Source organism: Moschus berezovskii, chromosome 19, assembly GCF_049115385.1.
Source record: "Moschus berezovskii isolate FMDL1 chromosome 19, NW_MosBer_1.0, whole genome shotgun sequence".
In the NCBI taxonomy this organism is placed as follows: domain Eukaryota; kingdom Metazoa; phylum Chordata; class Mammalia; order Artiodactyla; family Moschidae; genus Moschus; species Moschus berezovskii.
The window spans coordinates 74872600-74890047 of NC_142478.1; the positions used below are offsets into that span (position 1 = coordinate 74872600).

The window sequence follows — 17448 nt, forward strand, 5'->3', positions numbered from 1 at the left end:
CTCAGATGTCTGCAGGTGGCAGTCCTCTGTGGTTATCTTCCCTTGCAATGCCTTTTGAGGTTCTGTTAGGGCCTCCGGCGTTTGGGGCCAGCTGAGTGTGTGGGGTGCCGATGTGCACAGAGACAGGGGTCTTGCGATGCGACTCTCCACCAGACGGGCAGAGTCCTGGCCCAGTGCTTGGTCAGAGGCCAGGGTCCAGACTGTCCCAACTGCCAGGGGAAGGGTGTCAGGAGGAACGGATGCCCTTCAAGGGATGCAGGGACTGGCCAGCTTGTGCCCATCCCAGCTGGAGGGAGCAGGGCTGCTGCAATCTGCTGAGACCCCAGCCCTTATCAGAAAGGTTCATGGAGCTCAAGGACTGGAGCCATCAGGCCATCTGAAGGTGGGGGGAGGGGGTTGTGATGGCCCTGCAGTGTTGAGAGTGCACAGAAGAGCATCAGAGAGGTCTGGAGGCTTCAGCTAGCAGCTGTGCTGGAGGCAGAGCTTTCACACTGAGGAAGAGACGCTGAGTGGGACCAGCTGGCAGCTTCGGGTCAGCCCCAGGCTCACGGCAAAGTGCGACCACAGACCAACATTCTTTAATCATAAAGGCACTTGAGAACCCCTACAGACCCCAAGTCTCCCCCAAGAGTCGTCTGCATACAACGCCACCCGCTGCCCTCCGCTCCCCCCGGTCCATAGCACTCAGAGCTCATCGTGGCCCCCAGGGGCCTCCAGGCTGGGCTTGATGAAGACACCCTCCATGGCCTTCCACTTATTGTGGGCGCTGGCGCTGGCCATGCCGTGCACCTCATGCTGCCCCCGGATCGGGCTCCCGTACTGCTCGCCAGTGACCGACAGGAACACGGAGGTGCCCACGTGCTGGAAGCGCACGGCAGCCTCCCGCTCCCAGTGCTGCCCTGAGCAGCGCACGGTCCACAGGTCCAGGTCGTCCCCCTCGCCGTCCTCCCCAAAGGCGCTCACCTCCTGTGGGGGCACAGGGGGTCAGGACAGCGGGCGCGACAAAGGGAGCCCTGCGGGCACCTGCCTGGCAGTGGCACTCACTTCCCCATACCTCTCCCTGAGACTCAGCTTCCACAGCTGCCAACTGGAACCCCCCAGCCCTGAGTCCCCCCAACACGGGTTCTCCAAACATGTGCACACCACACCTCACCTGCCTGGGTGGCGACCACTGGCCCCCATGGAGTCAAGACCTCCCCCCTTCCTCCTCCTCCAGTTCCTTCTGTCCTAACTCCTCTGACCCTCACTCAGCATGTCTGCCCCTCAGGCTGACAGTCAAGGTTCTATTATCTCATCCTTTTCTTTGGATAAGCCCCCAACCACCCTCTGTTCCAGCCCCACCGCCCTCCCAGTTCTGATGAACTCGCACACAGGCTCTTGCCCAGGCCTGGGAAGACGCCCTTCTCCTCCCTGGACTCCTCCTCATCCTTCCAGGGCCGGCCTGAGTGCCTCCTCACCGCGGAGTTTCCCATTCTCCACCCCAACAGCCGTGTGGATCTCCTTCCTGGGTCCAGCTCCCGCCCAGGAGTGGAGCTCTCCAGCCAGACGGCTCTTCCAGCTGTGTCCCCGCGGGGCTGAGGGCTCCAGGGGGTGGGCGCTGGTGGGGGTCATCTCTCTGTCCCCGTAGTGGGCGCCGGGCAGACGCTTCTAACTTGACGCTCGCATTTCACAGAGGAAAGCTGGGGCTCTGAGCAGGCGCCCAGGCCCCGCGCTCACAAGCCCGGGAGGCTCACCTGGTTGTTGGACAGCGGCGACCGGAAGTGGTGCGTGTGCAGGTTCCTCCCGGTGAGCACGTGCGTCAGCCGCACCGCTTGCCCGCAGCGCACCGGGGACCCGCGCGGACACCCGCCCTCCGTGCCGCCGCGGATCCGCCAGTAGCTGTTGGCGTCGTCGGACGCCTCCACGCCGGTCACCGACTGCTGGCCGCTGCCTGGGGACGACACCCCAACCCCGGGGTGGCCGTCAACGTGGCAACGCCGACCTTCGCCCCGGACAACCTCCGCTTCCCCGGCGACCTCGACCCGGGGACCCAACGGCCCCCCAAGCCGCTCCCCGCCCCGCGCCCGCCTCCGCGCGCACTCCCAGGTCCGCGGCTCCGAACGGCGTCCCGACCGCGCCCGCGAAACCGCCGGCCTCCGGCCCCTGGCCCGCGGGGACCCCGCGCCCGCCCCGCCGTCGGGCGGCCCCGGCCCCGGCCCGCGCACCGGATCCGTATTTGATGTCGTGCGAGTGCAGCCGCACCCGGTGCTGCGTGTTGAGCAGCTTCAGCACCGACCCGCAGGTCACGAGCCCCGCGTCCGTCCTGGCGGCACGGCCCCCCGGCAGCGAGAGGGCCAGAAGTACCCCCAGCAGCGCCGGGCCCGCAGCTCGACCGCGGCCCGCGCTCCACATCGCCCCGGCCGGGCTCCGGCGACTCGGCCCGCGGTCGCTTCCGCCTCCGCCGCGGCCAATCCGGACTCTGACAGGGCCCGCCGCAGCAGCCAATCGCCGACCTGCACGACGCTCCGCCTCTGCTGCCATTGGGCCCGCGCGGGAGAGACCCGCCCCCAGCTCCGGCGAGCGGCGGCTGGGAGGGCCCTGGCGACACGAGGAAGGTTTTGATTGGTCCACGCCTCCGAGGGCTGACCAATGAGGATCCAGGGGAGGCCCGGGCGGCTCAGAGCCGCGGGAGCGCCGGATGCCCGGCGGCTGCCGGCTGGGGCGCCGCTCTAGAGCCCGCCGGGCTCAGTGACCCGGTTCACCCGATCACCTTGATCCCGGATCCCCTGGCCCTCAGTGATGCTGTCTCCCCCGGACCCCGGGTCCGCAGCTGCAGGGCCTTGAGGTTGCTCGACCACTAGATTATGTGGTCACGAGTGGACACTTCTCGGATACGCAGTCACATGCTCCTTCAGTCCCTAGACCTAACCCTCCAGCTCGACCACTGCCCCCTGACACTGGATCACATCAGTGTCCCTGGACCCTGGGGGTTCTGAATTCCCTGGGCCCTTCCAGGGCAGAATCTCATGGTCACTAGGCCACTGGGCAGCAGAGGGCAGCAGGGAGCTGTGGTGTAGAGGCTGGCAGTCACCAGAAGACCCTGAGCTGCCTTGGGAACCCGGAGCCCTGGGAGACCAAGCCTGGGTGACTGACTGTGTGTCCCAGGATGGGGACTCGCTGCCTTCTCAGAGAGCTGTCTGCTTAGTCATGTAAGGCGGGAAACTTACACCGCTGTTTATTTATTCATCCGTGGAATATTCTTACCTTGACTTCACTCCAGGCCCTTCAGTTCAGCCCTGCCCAGGAATCAGCTGGCTGCTTGGTACTTGGGGCACCAGCAAAGCAGGGAGGAAAAAAAAAAAAAAAGGCATGTTTGATTAAATTATCCAGAATTTAGCATTCAGAAAATCCCGGGTAGAGTCATTTAAATGACAGCAATGGATTAGTTTTTGGTTTTCATATTCCCCCTGACTCGGTGCTGAGCGGCTTGTGGACTGTTAGTTGCCCCCTGCGGTGGAAGCGTGGAGTCCTAACCAGTGGACCACCAGGGAAGTCCCAGCTTTCAGGCTTAACATTGTCTTTATTTGGAATTCCATGTGGGACAGGGTCCCTTGATCTTTTCAACACTCGGTGTCTAAAATGCTGTCTGCCCTGGATTTAGTAGACCCTGTCCTGGAGGGGCCTCCAACCCAGGCAGAGGGTCTAGAGTCCAATCCAGACACACCAACGAACATCTCAAATGTAGTATGACCAGACCAGAACTTGCAGCCTCCTTCCCACTGCTTCACCCCCAGGCTTCTGACTTTCAGTAATGGCAGCCCTGTTCACAAATTCACAAGCTCTTTAAGCCCCAAACCGGGGACTCATCTTTGATTCTCTCTTCACCACACCCCTCCCACTGGAAGGCATGGCTCCTGAGTCCCCGTCAGCACCCTAAACCAAGGTACCCCATGTCCCCTCCAGATATCTACCACACCGCTGAGATTCCCCTGCTACTCAGGCCCCTCCCAAGACATTCTCCACCCAGGAAAGTGGTTTTTCTTAAAAAGCATAAATCAGGTCACACGAGGTGCCTGCTGAAAGCTGCCAATGGCTTCCCATTGTGTTGTGACCAGACAACGGTGAGGACACAGCGAGTAATCTCCCCGCAAGGTGAAGAAAGCATCCCAAGACCAGCGGAGGTCATCCCCAGCAGTCCAGTGGCTATGATTCTTGCTGCTTCTCCAGGGGGTGTGGGTTTGATCCCTGGTCAGAGAGCTAAAATCCCACGCCCCCCCCAAAAAAAAGCACATGGACTCCAGAACTGCTGCTTGGAATAAAGAGCTGTCTGCTGATCCAAGAGCAGCAGAGACGCCAGGGATAGAGCCAGGGAAGCCAACGTGCCTCTCCCTGAGTCCCTGGAGCTGCAGGGGTAGGGTGGGGGTGAGGACACCCGAACAGGAACAAACAGGCTGCCCTAGGAAGGCAGAGGGCAGGAGCGTGCTGAGCTAGGGACACAGGATGGCCAGAAGCTCTGGGAGGGCCTTGGACGTGAGACCTTCTAACCACGGCACCAGCTGAGTCCACAGACCCTTTGAGAGAGAGAGCTGTCCTGTCCTGCCCAGCGCCTCTACGGAACGGGCAGCCAGTCCACAGCCTGACCGACCAGTGGAGGGCGGGTGTGTCCTGGCAGAGCCGCCCCTCTCTGGAAGGGGAAGCAATAATCCCAGGGGCTGTGTTGGGTGGAGAGAACGACTCCCAAGAGGCTTCCCTGGTGGCTTAGCTGGTAAAGAATCGGCCTGCGATGCAGGGGACCCGGGTTCAATCCCTGGGTTGGGAAAATCTGTTGGAGAAGGGAACAGCTGCCCACTCCAGTATTCTGGCCTGGAGCATTCCATGGACTGTATAGTTCATGGGGCTGTAAAGAGTTGGACGGGAGTGAGCGATTTTCACTTTTTTTTTTTTCAAGAGGCTTGAAGAGCCAGGAAGATTTAGACTGGAGCACAGAAGAGCCAGGAGCAGAGCCGAGGAGGTCACAGGGCTCAGGGCACCAGCAGCTGCCAGGGAGGCGGGGCTCAGCCCACTGGAGGGTCTCGGGCAGGGGATGCGGGTGTGTGGAAGGATGGCTGAGATCTCTGAGAGGAAAACCGTGCTCCGTCAACACAAGCTTTATTTCTCCTGTTGGCTCCCACGAGAGGCTCAGCAGAGCTCCTCGTGGGTACCAGCCATTCTGACCTCTGCTGGGGTAAGGCAGGTGCGACAGCAGTGGCCAGTGGGGGCAGGAGGAGTGGGCCATGGAGTGCTTGGTGAGGCCGCATGGGGCCTCACAGGGGCTCACTGGGGCCTGCCCCGGAGTCTGCCACGGGGGAGCTGATTGTGGCCTCCTCTGGAGGCTCCTGGGAGCTCTGGGGCTGGCCCTCATCTCCAAAGAAGTCCTCCTCCTGCTCCTCCTCCTCTTCTTCATCGTCCTCCTCAATGCTCTGCTGGTCTTCCATGTCCACTGTCTGCTCGGACGGATGGGAGGCCACGCTGGCCTTGGTGGGGGACAGGAACTGCTTGACCTCCAGGGGCCTGGAGCGCTCCTGCGGGGGGTGTGGCCGGGAGCCCTGGGGCCTCGTGTTGAGGCGGGAGGGCCCCGTGGGCTTGTCCCGGATCCTGTGGCCCCTGGAAGAAACCTCAGAGGGCGTGCTGGGGGTCCCCATGCCTTGCCGGGGGGTGCTGTGCTGGGAGGTCGATTGGGAGCGGGGCCGGAACGCCAGCCGGGTCGAGTGCCGGCTGGACTCAGCCTCCTCCAGCCGGCGCAGCAGGCAGTTCCAGTCGACCGTGGAGGACAGGCGGATTTGTGAGCCCTTCACCTTCTTGAAGCCCAGGAAGAGGTCCATGAGCACCTCGGTGACCGGGAAGGAGATGAAGCCCAGCTGGTCGGTGAGGTTCTTCTCAAAGCTATACTTGTGGATGAGCAGGGACACGGCCTGATCCTTCAGGTAGTCAATGAGTTCCTCGTGCCAGGGGTCAGAGAGCTGGGACACAGTGCTGGACTTGGACAGGATGGAGGGCAGCGGCTTCTTCTTGCTGAACTTGTAGCCAGGGCTCTGCGCGGGAGTCGGGGTAGGGCGAGGGAGACAGGTCATCCATCCCTGCCTGCCCTCTGGCTTCCTTCCCACCCAGAGCACCCTCCGCATCACCCACACAGCACTGCGCCTGCCCCACACTGGCCCACTGGAGAGCTCGGCTGGGGTCCCATGTGCCGGCCCACCCCGGTTGGTCAGGCCTGGGGCCAGGTCAGTGACCTCAGTCCCCGTGTAGTCAAAAGGGGGCCTGCACGACCCTCACCCAGGCCGGGGTTCAGAGGAGGGAAGCATGCCTGAATCCCGATGGGGTGAAAGCAGGGGGGCCAAGCAGGGGGGCCGCCAGGGTGAGGCCACCCACGTCCTCTCTCCACACTCTGCCTGAGGAACGCCCTCTCAGCAGGCAGACTGGCTTGGAGAGTCCCACCCTGGATGGCAGGAGCACAGGGCGTAGACCTCAAACACACAGCCCTACTCTGGGCTCAGGCTGTTGTCCGCAAGGGACAGGACCCTCCCCGTTCTGGGAGGGCTTCCGAGACTCATGAGCAAATGTTTAAAAAAAAATACCCAGAATAAAAAATAGCCTTTATTCATCTTTGACAACATGTGGCAGTGGCTAGGCCCGGACTCCTGGTCCACTCGTTAGCTCACACCATCCGCCCACCCCCGGTCAGGTGGTATCTACAAGGGCCTGGCAAGAAACCTTGGTCCCAGCCCCCCTGCCAGTGACAGGAGTGGTGGCGATAGGACCCCTTCCACTGCAGACCTGGCCCCAAGACCTGGCCCTAGGGCCTCAATCTGAAGGAGGTCATTTCCCGCTCTTGCAGGGCCCGAGATGGAGAGGGGCCCCTGAGCGCGGAGGTGTGGGGTGAGAGCACGGAGAAGGGGTTCGAGGAACAGGGGTGGGGCGAGGCCAGCGGAACCAAGGCCCGGGGGGCGCCGCGGGTCAGTCGGAAGGGCGCCTCCGCCACCTCCCAGGCCGCGGGCGGGGTGAGGTGCGGACTCTGCCAGGGCTGGGAACGCTGGCCGGAGCCCAGGGGCCCCGAGGCGGAAATGGAAGGTTTCCGTACTCTGGGGTCCCGGTCCAGCCCCTCCTGCTTGGGGAGGGAAACCTTGGGCTCTTCCGTGGCTGTCACCTCAACCCGGAACATGGTGGCCACTTGAGGGCTAGACACTGGAGAGCCACCTTCCTTGGCCTTGCCGCGCCCCTTGTGCTTGCTCTTCCTTTGCTGGGTCAGGGGGCTGGAGGCAGTGGTGGGCGGAGACTCGTAGAGCTCCTCCCCGTCCGCGGGCGTGGCCAACTTGGCGTCGGACTGCCCGGCTGTCTCCCATTCCGACGGGAAGAGCGGGCCGCCGTCGCGGCGGCGGGCGCCGCTGAGCTTCTCCACGGCCCGGTTGATTACGTTCTGCAGGGCGGGGAATAGGTGGTGCTCGGCCAGGAAGTCCAGGGTCCGATGGGGCTCGCGGAGCGCAGAGTAGCCAGGCAGCTCAAACGATGCCGGCTGGCTCAGCAGGGATCTCATCTCCTTGTTCAGCTGCCGCCTGAGGAAACCCAGCTCGCGCTCCGTGGGGCCCAGCTCGGACGATTTGTGCGTGTCCCAGCTCGAGCCCAGAGGGCCTGAGAACCACGACAAGGGCTGCTCTACGGTCCACTGGCTGCTGCTCTGGCTGTCCAGCGAGTCCCCGTGGGAGGAGGCCTGCCCCAGGCTTCTCTGCAGAGAGAAGGGGTCCCCTCAGAGACGTCCGCGGGCGGCCAAGCAAGGCCTGGTGCTGGGCTCCCGGCTGGGGTCAGCCCCACACCCCCCCCTCCCCGACCGGGTCCGCAGTCCCCGACCTCACCCCTTGGCTCTCCAGCTGCAGCAGCCGTCTGAGGCTCTTCTCCAGCAGGAGTTGGTCCGTCACGGGTGGCAGTCGGCCAAGGCCCCGGGTGCCCAGGTCGCTGTCCCGGCTGTGGCAGCCCGGCCAGTCGGCGGCCGTGCAGCTGCTGCGGGAGTCGGACATGGAGCTGGAGCGGGAGGGGTAATTGTTGGGGCGCCCCACGCAGAGGCCGGGCCGGGCGCGGTGCCGGCGCAGCGTGCTGAGGCTGGGCCGGGCCCGCGCCCGGCGCCCGCCCCTCAGCACCTCCACGGGGTCCTGCACCTCCACCAGCGGCACCCCCGCCTTGGTCTTCACGGTGGCCATGCGCTCCGTTGCCTCCTCCACCACCGTCTGCAGGTTTTCCAGCACCTGACCCTCGACAAGGAAATCCAGGAAGCTCCTAAAGGGTCGAGGGCCCTGAGTGTTTCTGCGGCGGCCTGAACTGCCGGAGGGGTCATGCGAGGAAGGCGGGTGTGGCCTGTGGCCCGGCTTGGGGGCGTGGCCCATTTCCGAGAACAGTGACTTCTTAGGTGGCTGCACCTGAGCAGACAGGCATGTCAGGGTGGGCAAGGATGCCCCATGGGGGGAGAAGGTGTTCCCGGAAGTCCTCCTAGGGCACCAGGAGCTGGGTGGAGCCAGGCAGCCCAGGCTCTGGACCCTGGCTCTGCCGGCTTCAGCACGACACCCTCTCTTGAGGTCCCTCTCTTGCAGGATGGGGATCCTTTCAGGGTGGCGCTGAAGCTGCCCTGAAGCTTCCCTGACGTGTGCACTTCACATACACAAGACGTGGCTGGGCAGTCTGAAAGCCCGCTTGTGCCCTCACCCATGGCCTGACTGAGCAACCACAAAACCCCTCGGCCCTGCCCCACTGCCGGGCCCCTCAGACCACCTGCGGTCCTGAGCCCTGTGTGCCCCGTAGCTGCCGCTGCATCTCCAGCCAGAGGCACCCAGGCGACTCTTTGCTCTCGCTCTGGGGTCCTCCCAGGCCTGGGGGTCGGGGGGGCACAGGGAAAGAGACTGACCGAGGTGACGAGGACCCAGCAGGGCGCCCGAGGAGTGCTGAAGGCAACAGGTCACTCCGCGGCCCAGAGAGGACACCGTAGGGGATGAGAAACGGGGGCGCTGTGGGCTGCTGGGGAACACGGCGGTTTCCCCACTTACCCGGGCCACGTAGGTAGGGTGGCCGGCCTCATCGTCCGCCAGGTAGCCAGAATGGTGACGGCAGCTGGCCATGGTGCCGATGGCCGGGCCCGCTGCCCTCCTCCTCTCTCTCCGCTTCCGCGGTGAAACCGCAGATTCCTCTCTGCGCCGGGCGGGGATATGGCGTGAGCGTGCCCCCCGCCCTCCGTGGGCCGCTGGTCCCCGGCTTTCCGCACCCCGCGTCCTTCACAGGTCCGGCCGGGCCTCTGCTCGGAGCCCCGTCCGTGTCCAGAGTCGTCTCTGGGCCCGGTTGCGCCCACCCTCCGTCCTCCTGGCCCCGGCGTCCGACCCGGGCCGCCGGCGACCCACTTACTAAGACGGTGCCCCCTGGGCGCGCTCCGAAGCTGTCCGAGCCCCGCGCAGGGCGTGCGCGCAGCTCGGGGCCGCCCGGGGGGCCTGCTCATTTGCATCCCGCGTCCTGATTGGCCTGCGCCACGCCGCTCGCTCGCCGGCTCCGGCGGCACAATGGTTGGGGCGGGGCCCGCGGGGCCCGTCCCCCACGCGCCGGCTTTGGCCCGCCCACATTCCCAGTCTGCGCTGGAGGCCCGGCTTGTTGCTTCTGGACTTGGTCCCGCCAGGAGCGGGGGACCTAAGAGACGAAGCCACCGAGTCCCCCCCGAGGTGACACAAGCACCTTCCTCAGCTCCTCTCTGGTCCCTGAGTTGTGCTGGGCTCCTGCTCGCGGACTGTCCTCCACTCGCCTAGTGTGGACATCCCAGCTTCTGTCCCTGGCGGACTGGAAGGAATCCCGCCTCTTAAATCACAGACTAGCATCAACTCCCAGCTCCGGGGTTTCCCGCCGGGGCAACTCAAACCCTCTAGTCGCCTGCTCCGTCTCCGTAAGTGGAGCTGAGTGTCTTTTCACACGGGTTTGGAGATGGTTATTCTTCCTACAACACTGGCACTCTAATAAAACCTGTAAATCTTGACCTCCTCTCTCTTCTACCTGTCTGCCCCAAGGCTCTTCCTAACGCAATTCATCCAGGTGTCACCTCCTAGGTGAAGCCTTCCCAGAAGGCTCATCCCCCCAACCAAATGACCACAAACCCCATCCCACACTTTGCCACACCATGTGGTTAATGGATTAATCAGATCATGCTCCCTGGCGTTAGGAACTGTGGTTCTCAACCCTAATCTACGATCTAATATCAGTAGGTGCTCAATAAATGTGAATTTCATCCTTCCAATCGAGTACCCTTAGGGCCTCTAGACTTTCCAGGACCAGCTTCCCAGTGGAGAAGGATGATTGACGTCTCACAATTTAGTCATCACTATTGAACACTTTGCAGAGAAGGCAATGGCACCCCACTCCAGTACTCTTGTCTGGAAAATCCCATGGATGGAGGAGCCTGGTGGGCTACAGTCCATGGGGTCGCTAAGAGTTGGACACAACTGAGCGACTTCACTTACACTTTTCACTTTCATGCATTGGAGAAGGAAATGGCAACCCATTCCAGTGTTCTTGCCTTGAGAATCCCAGGGAGGGGGAGCCTGGTGGGCTGCCGTCTATGGGGTCGCACAGAGTTGGACACGACTGAAGCGACTTAGCAGCAGCAGCCGCACTGAACACTTTGTTGACAAAGGTCTGTCTAGTCAAAGCTATGGTTTTTCCAGTAATCATGTACAGATGTGAGAAGTGGACCATGAAGAAGGCTGAGCACCGAAGAACTGATGCTTTCAAATTGTGGTGACGGAGAAGACTCCTGAGAGTCCCTTGGACTGCAAGGAGATCAAACCAGTTCATCCTAAAAGGAAATCAACCTTGAATATTCGCTGGAAGGACTGATGCTGAAGCTGAAACTCCTTGGTCACCTGATGGGAAAAGCTGACGCACTGAAAAAAGTCCCTGATAGTTGAGCGCAAAAGAAAGGTGCGGCAGAGGATGAGATGGTTAGATAAACATCACCGACTCAATGGACATGAATTGGAGCAAACTCTGGGAGATGGTAAAGGACAGGGAAGCCTGGCATGCTGCAGTTCATGGGACCACAAAGTATAGGACACAACTGAGCGACTGAACAAAATTGAATACAATCGTCCTTATGCTGAGGACCTGGTGAAGGACTCTTCAAGGCCTCCAGTTCTTACTGCGCCCCCACGGAAGTGGGTGATAACTGTTATTCTCCAGCTCAGCTCTGCCCTTTCTGCCCCGAGGGTGAACAGGGAGCAGAGGACCAGAGCCAACCAGAGGCAGGCCAGCGCTTCGGAGGGCAGTCCCAGCTCCACTGCTGCCCGCAGAGTCACACAGGCCAATACACTGGCCCTCTCCGAGCCGCAGTGCCCTCATCTAACGCCACCCACCTCATAGGCTGGACTTGGGTACTGCACTTCCCAGTCTCGCCGCATGAAAAGGCTGGCTGTCACCCACGGTGACTAAAGTCATTGGTAAGGAAAGTTTTTCTGGATCACAGAGGAAAAAAGGAGGTCACGAAAATGTAAAGTTGTGGCCTGGCACAGGGCTCAAGAGATGGAAACTGGGACGGATGCTTTCTCAAATAAAACCACTGGTACACAGGGTTTCTCTTTGTGCAGAGCTTTTACAAATAAAGAAAAAGCCTCGTTTCAAAAAATCAACAAAAGACAAGTATTTGTAAAAGAAATACAGTTAGCTAATAAACAGTCAGAACTGTACATGGAACAACCGACTGGTTCCAAATAGAAAAGGAGTACATCAAGGCTGTATCTTGTCACCCTGCTTATTTAACTTATATGCAGAGTACATCATGAGGAATGCTGGGCTGGAAGAAGCACAAGCCAGAATCAAGATTGCCGGGAGAAATATCAATAATCTCAGATATGTAGATGACACTACCCTTATGGCAGAAAGTGAAGAGGAACTCAAAAGCCTCTTGATGAAAGTGAAAGAGGAGAGTCAAAAGGTTGGCTTGAAGCTCAACATTCAGAAAACGAAGATCATGGCATCTGGTCCCATCACTTCATGGGAAATAGATGGAAAAACATTGGAAACAGTGTCAGACTTTATTTTTTTGGGCTCCAAAATCACTGCAGATGCTGATTGCAGCCATAAAATTAAAAGACGCTTACTACTTGGAAGGAAAGTTATGACCAACCTTGATAATATATTAAAAAGCAGAGACATTACTTTGCCAACAAAGGTCCATCTAGTCAAGGCTATGGTTTTTCCCGTGGCCATGTATGGATGTGAGAGTTGGACTGTGAAGAAAGCTGATCGCCGAAGAATTGATGCTTTTGAACTGTGGTGTTAGAGAAGACTCTTGAGAGTCCCTTGTACCGCAAGGAGATCCAACCAGTCCATTCTAAGGGAGATCGATCCTGGGTGTTCACTGGAAGGACTGATGCTAAAGCTGAAACTGCAATACTTTGGCCACCTCATGCGACGAGTTGACTCACTGGAAAAGACTCTGATGCTGGGAAAGGTTGGGGGCGGGAGGAGAAGGGGACGACCGAGAATGAGATGGCTGGATGGTATCACCGACTCTGTGGACATGAGTTTGAGTGAACTCAGGGAGTTGGTGATGGATAGGGAGGCCTGGCGTGCTGTGATTCATGGGGTCGCGGAGAGTCGGACACCACTGAGGGACTGAACTGAACTGAATAAAGACATGAAAAAGTTCATAGTATCAAAAAAAAAGAACAGAAACACCACGAGGCTGGAATGCCACTGATGTGATCACTGTCTCCTCAAAACAACAAACCAAAAAACTTTGGGGTTGTAGAGCAGAAAGCCTGGGTGTATTTATTAGGAAAAAAAAATACCAGGAGACACTACCCAGAAAGTGAACGGTGGTGACCTTGGGGGAGGGTAAGAGGGTTGGGTTTTTTTTTTTCCCCCAGGTTTGATTTTTCCGTTTTTCATATGAAACATTTTTGCAGTCACTACAAGTCCCGTGCTCGGGGTGGGGCGGGGCACTCGGCTTGCAGGGACCACCGGGACCGGCAGGCGGCGAGAACAAAAGCCGAGCGTGGGCGCGGGCGTCGGGGCGGGGCCTCGGGCGACGTCTGGGGCGGGGCCTGGACCGTCCGCCCGCGCGCTCTGCGCCCGGCGCGTCCAGGAGGCACCATGGCCCGGCTTCGCGTGCGGCTCGTGGTCACGGCAGACGACTTTGGCTACTGCCCGCGGCGCGACGAGGGCATCGTGGAAGCCTTCCTGGCCGGGGCTGTGACCAGCGTGTCCTTGCTGGTCAACGGCTCGGCCTCCGAGAGCGCGGCTGAACTGGCGCGCAGGTGAGTGGCGGCCCTCCAGCACGGGCCGGGGCGGGCTCGGGGACCGCAGTCCGCGCCGCCGATGCTCCCCGCTCGCGCTCCACCCGCAGGCACCAGATCCCCACGGGCCTCCACGCCAACCTGTCCGAGGGCCGGCCCGTGGGCCCGGCCCGCCGCGGCGCCTCTTCGCTGATCGGCTCTGAGGGCTTCTTCCTCGGCAAGATGGGATTCCGGCGGGCGGTGGCAGCTGGAGAAGTGATCTTGCCCCAGGTGCGCAGGTGCGGCTGCAGGAAGGCGCTCAGGGCTGCGCCGCGAGGGCGCCCTGGACCATTACGGGCTGGACTGGGGCAGCGGATGCCTCCCTTGTTCAGACACAGGGACGATCGCAGCGGAGCGCGGGGACGGGGTCCCCCTGGGGAGCTGTTCCCGGACGTGTGCTAGATGACTGTCCCCTTCGCCCTCCAGGTGCGAGAAGAGCTGGAGGCCCAGCTGAGCCGCTTCCGGGAGTTACTGGGCCGGGACCCTACTCACGTGGACGGGCACCAGCACGTGCACGTGCTCCCAGGTGCGCGGGACGGGGCTCCCACGCCGGGGTGGGGGTGGGCGGCACGTGCCTCGCCCTGACTCCGCCCCGCCCGCCCGCAGGCGTGTGCCGGGTGTTCGCCGAGGCCCTGCAGGCCTGCGGAGTGCGCTTCACTAGGCTGCCGCTGGAGCGCGGGTTGGACGGCTGCGCGTGGCTGGAGGCCCCAGCGCGCGCCTTTGCCGGCACCGTGGAGCAAGACGCCCGCGCCGCCATCGGTCCCTTTGTCCACCATGGCCTTCGGTAAGGCCCCCAGCCCCCTGGCGCAACCCCCTCCACCCCTGTGCGTCTGGCTGGCTGTGCCCCCCTCCCCATTTCTTAACCTCGACGGGGGTCAGGCCTCCTCCCGCGTTGCCCCCAGCCCAGTTGCCCCGCGCCCCTGGCATAGCCCTGCCCACCGAGGCCCCTTGGTCCTGCTGCTGCCGCCCTGGCACCCACAGGTGGACCGACGTCTTCGTGGGCCTGAGCACGTGCGGCCAGAACATGTCCGCCCACCGAGTGCTGGAGGCGCTGGCTCGGGCCCTGGAGGGCATACCCGCCAGCCGGGCGGTGACGGCCGAACTGATGGCACACCCCGGCTACCCGAGTGTGCCTCCACTTGGGGGCTGCGGGGAGGGCCCCGACGCCTTCTCCTGCTCTTCCGATCGCCTGCACGAGCTGCGTGTCCTCACAGCGCCTGCGCTGCGGGCTCAGCTGGCCCAGGACGGCGTGCAGCTCTGCACCCTGGAAGACCTAGATTGCAAGAGGCCCGGAGAGGGGGCCACCAGGAAAGCCACGTGGGAAACCTTTCTGGAGCCCTCCCCACCATGACCCTGGCAGACAGCTGAGCATTAATATGCCCTTGGTGTGCGGGAGGGAAACGTGGCCCCGGAGCCCGCATTGCTGGGCCTGGACAGTCTGCTCTGGGCCCAGGTCCTCATGGTGCAGGGTGGTGGCCAAGCTTCTGCAAGCACTCTGGCTGTGGAGGGCAGCCATGACCTCTGGGCCTGGGCCCTGCTGGGCGTGGGGGCCATCACATCACTGGCATCATCCTTGTGTGGGCACTCAGAGCAGAGGTGGCTGTTAATAAAGTGGCATGTATCCTGTGAACCAGGCCTAGGAATCTTCCCACACACAAGAGCACGCCACTGCGGGCCCGAGGTCACTCTCCCAGGAGTGGTCAGCAGTGTGGTCCACCTTGGCTCTGCCCATGCTTCAGCTCTGCCCATGCCTCAGCTCTCTTCATCCTTTTTTTCGGGGGGGAGGTAATGAGGGGTTGGAAGAATCTCGCAGACTACGGTTCTGGGGAGGCCTAAGCCAGCAGTCCTTTGCCACCCCAGGGGGCAGGCCTGAGAAGGTCCTGCAAGCCTGCAGGAGTGTTTCACGTTTGCCCAGGAGGGATGGTCTTCTGTGCACGTGCCTGGATGCCCTGTGGGTGGGGCTCCCGGGGCCTGGGTCGAGGGCGCTGCTGGAAGCAGGCAGAGCTCCACATGGTCCTTCTTGTCTCATAGAGTGACACATCACAGCGCCGGTGTCCCCATTTTGCAGACCCAGAGAAGGGGGGCACAGCTGTGAGGCTGCCTGCTCACTGACTCGACAGGCGCTGGGCCTTCGTCTGGGTCAGGCGGCCACTGGGGCCAGGAGAGCCCACTGCACTAACTGACCACGTGAGGGCAGGGCCCATCCTGACTGGTGGCTTCAGCCCCTTTCTGGTTCCAGGCTTCTCCTATCCTTCCTTGGACCTTGACTCCTCCAGCTGTGGGCCCTTTCCTCCCTCTCATCCTGGCCCGCCCATGGGGGTCTATGTGTGCTCCCTGAAGGCGGGTCTAGCAGTGCTCCCTGGAGGGGAGGGGTCTGCCATGCTCCCTGGAAGCGTGTCTAGCTGTGCTCCCTGGAGGGGGTCTGCCACTGAGAGGAGCTGGCCGTGGGGCCCTTGGCCCAGGAGAGAGTGTGGATGACGGGGGAGCCAGAGGGTCTGCAGGAGAGGCTACTGTCACTAGGGAGGCAGAGCGGGAGGAGCAGAGGCCCCCGGCGACTGGGACGAGGAGGTGGAGGGCTGGTCCCTGATCCCACAGGGGGCATTTCTCGTAACCAACCTGCTGCGCCCAGGACAGCCCAGATGAGGGTTCGCTGTTACCCATGGCCCATCAGGCATGGGGCGGCTGGTACACAGCCTGCAAGGAGCCCGCGGTCTCTACACACAGGGCGACAGGCGTGGGACCTGGCTGCCGTGGGTGTGGGACACACAGCTTAGCGTGAGGACAAAGCCTCTGCGGCGTGGTCTCATGGTACCTGCTGGCCAGGCACCCAGGAAGACGGCGTTTCCCACGTGGGGCCCGCCGGCACTGCGCTGTGCGAGGATTGGGCTTCACTTAGCTCTGCTCCTGGCGGGGGGAGGGAGCGGGAGGGAAGCAGGTGGGGAGGAGCTGGTGCAGATGTGGGAGCACTGAGGCTCAGGGATGCCCTGCAGGGTGCCGCAGGGACGTGCTGCCAGGGAGGACAGCGGGAGCAGGACGCGGGCCTCCCCATGCAGACAGGACCCTGCCACGTCCAGGGCCCTGGGTGGAGCAGCCCAGGGAGCAGGAGGGGCCAGACAGCAGGCCCAGCGGACGCAGGTGGAGCATATTGGGGTGAGGAAGACCAGAGCCTGGGGGCCGCTGAGGGCAGGGGGCAGGGGGGTCTCAGGTTTGGGGAGGGGCTGTGGCTGGTCCCCTCTGTGAAAGGGTGATGGGGCCCAAGGGCAGTCCCAAATTGGGGGTCCCCGCTGATAATCAAGGTAAGGCGCCAGCCACCTCGCCTCCTGGTGAAACGACACCCCAGGAAATTCCCACTGCCACTTTTGCAGACCGAGCTGTCAGGGTCTCAGTTGGTGTCAGACCCCCAGGCCGGGGCCCCAGTGGAAAGCTCTGTCAGGGGCCTGACGGGCCTGCTGCTGAGCCAGCCCAAGCGCCGCAGTCCCGAGGCTGGGGGGGCGGGTTGGGGCTGGAATTCAAGGAACTGGCCTGGCCCCTCCCTGAGCACATCCTCACCAGCTCCCCAGCCTCCTTCCAGGAGGCACCCTACTCAGGGCCAGGGTCTGCTCCTCTGTTAAGTGTGGCTGAGGTGACGCACATCCAGAGGTCAGTGCCCCCTCCCCTGATGCCCCGGGGTTCCTTCTGCTGCCCGGGCCTGGCCAGGACGTGTCTGCACCCCTCTTTCGGAGGCCCGTGCAGCCCCACCCCCAGGAAGGAAGAGACAAAACCCACACGAGCAGACCGTGTCCCAGAGCACTTTTATTCAGGGCAGCAGAGCGGATCGCGGCGGCTCGGGAGGCTCGTGCCCGCTGTGAGGAACGGCGGGGGGCCAGGGCGCTCGCTCGGAGGCAGACCTGGCAGCTCTCCCTGCTCGGGAGACCGGCCGCCGGGTCTGGAGGAGCAAGGCTGCAGGTGAGCCGCTCCACGCCTGCCCGAGGGTTCAGCGCGCGTCCGCGGTGGAGCCAGGCCGCCAGCCAGCTCTCGGAGGGGCGGGAAGAAGCCTCGAAGGGAGGGGCCGCCGCGTGGAGCAGGGCGGGAGTCCTCCCTGCAGCTGGCGAGCAGACACGGGGGCAGGGGAGACAGGCGGCAAAGCTGCGCTGGTGGAAGC

The 17448-nt window shown here is 62.4% G+C and overlaps 3 protein-coding genes across 3 annotated transcripts; 1 reads left to right on the forward strand and 2 right to left on the reverse strand.

Annotated features, from left to right (window-relative positions):
* Positions 1-562: 562 nt before the first annotated feature.
* SDF2L1 (stromal cell derived factor 2 like 1) lies at positions 563-2439 on the reverse strand. Its single transcript, XM_055404974.2, has 3 exons — positions 2205-2439; positions 1734-1930; positions 563-966 (listed from the first exon to the last, which is right to left on the reverse strand). Exons 1-3 carry the CDS (start codon positions 2389-2391, stop codon positions 685-687), a joined length of 666 nt encoding a protein of 221 aa, XP_055260949.1. The 5' UTR covers positions 2392-2439; the 3' UTR covers positions 563-684.
* A 2820-nt stretch (positions 2440-5259) lies between these two features.
* On the reverse strand, positions 5260-9291 carry CCDC116 (coiled-coil domain containing 116). The gene is made up of 4 exons (XM_055404911.2): positions 9045-9291; positions 7866-8423; positions 7163-7738; positions 5260-6050 (listed from the first exon to the last, which is right to left on the reverse strand). The coding sequence occupies exons 1-4, from the start codon at positions 9114-9116 to the stop codon at positions 5283-5285; spliced, it is 1974 nt and encodes a 657-aa protein (XP_055260886.2). The 5' UTR covers positions 9117-9291; the 3' UTR covers positions 5260-5282.
* A 3630-nt stretch (positions 9292-12921) lies between these two features.
* On the forward strand, positions 12922-14949 carry YDJC (YdjC chitooligosaccharide deacetylase homolog). Its single transcript, XM_055404963.2, has 5 exons — positions 12922-13289; positions 13379-13538; positions 13734-13833; positions 13914-14091; positions 14289-14949. The coding sequence occupies exons 1-5, from the start codon at positions 12922-12924 to the stop codon at positions 14656-14658; spliced, it is 1176 nt and encodes a 391-aa protein (XP_055260938.2). The 3' UTR covers positions 14659-14949.
* The last annotated feature ends 2499 nt before the right edge of the window (positions 14950-17448 follow it).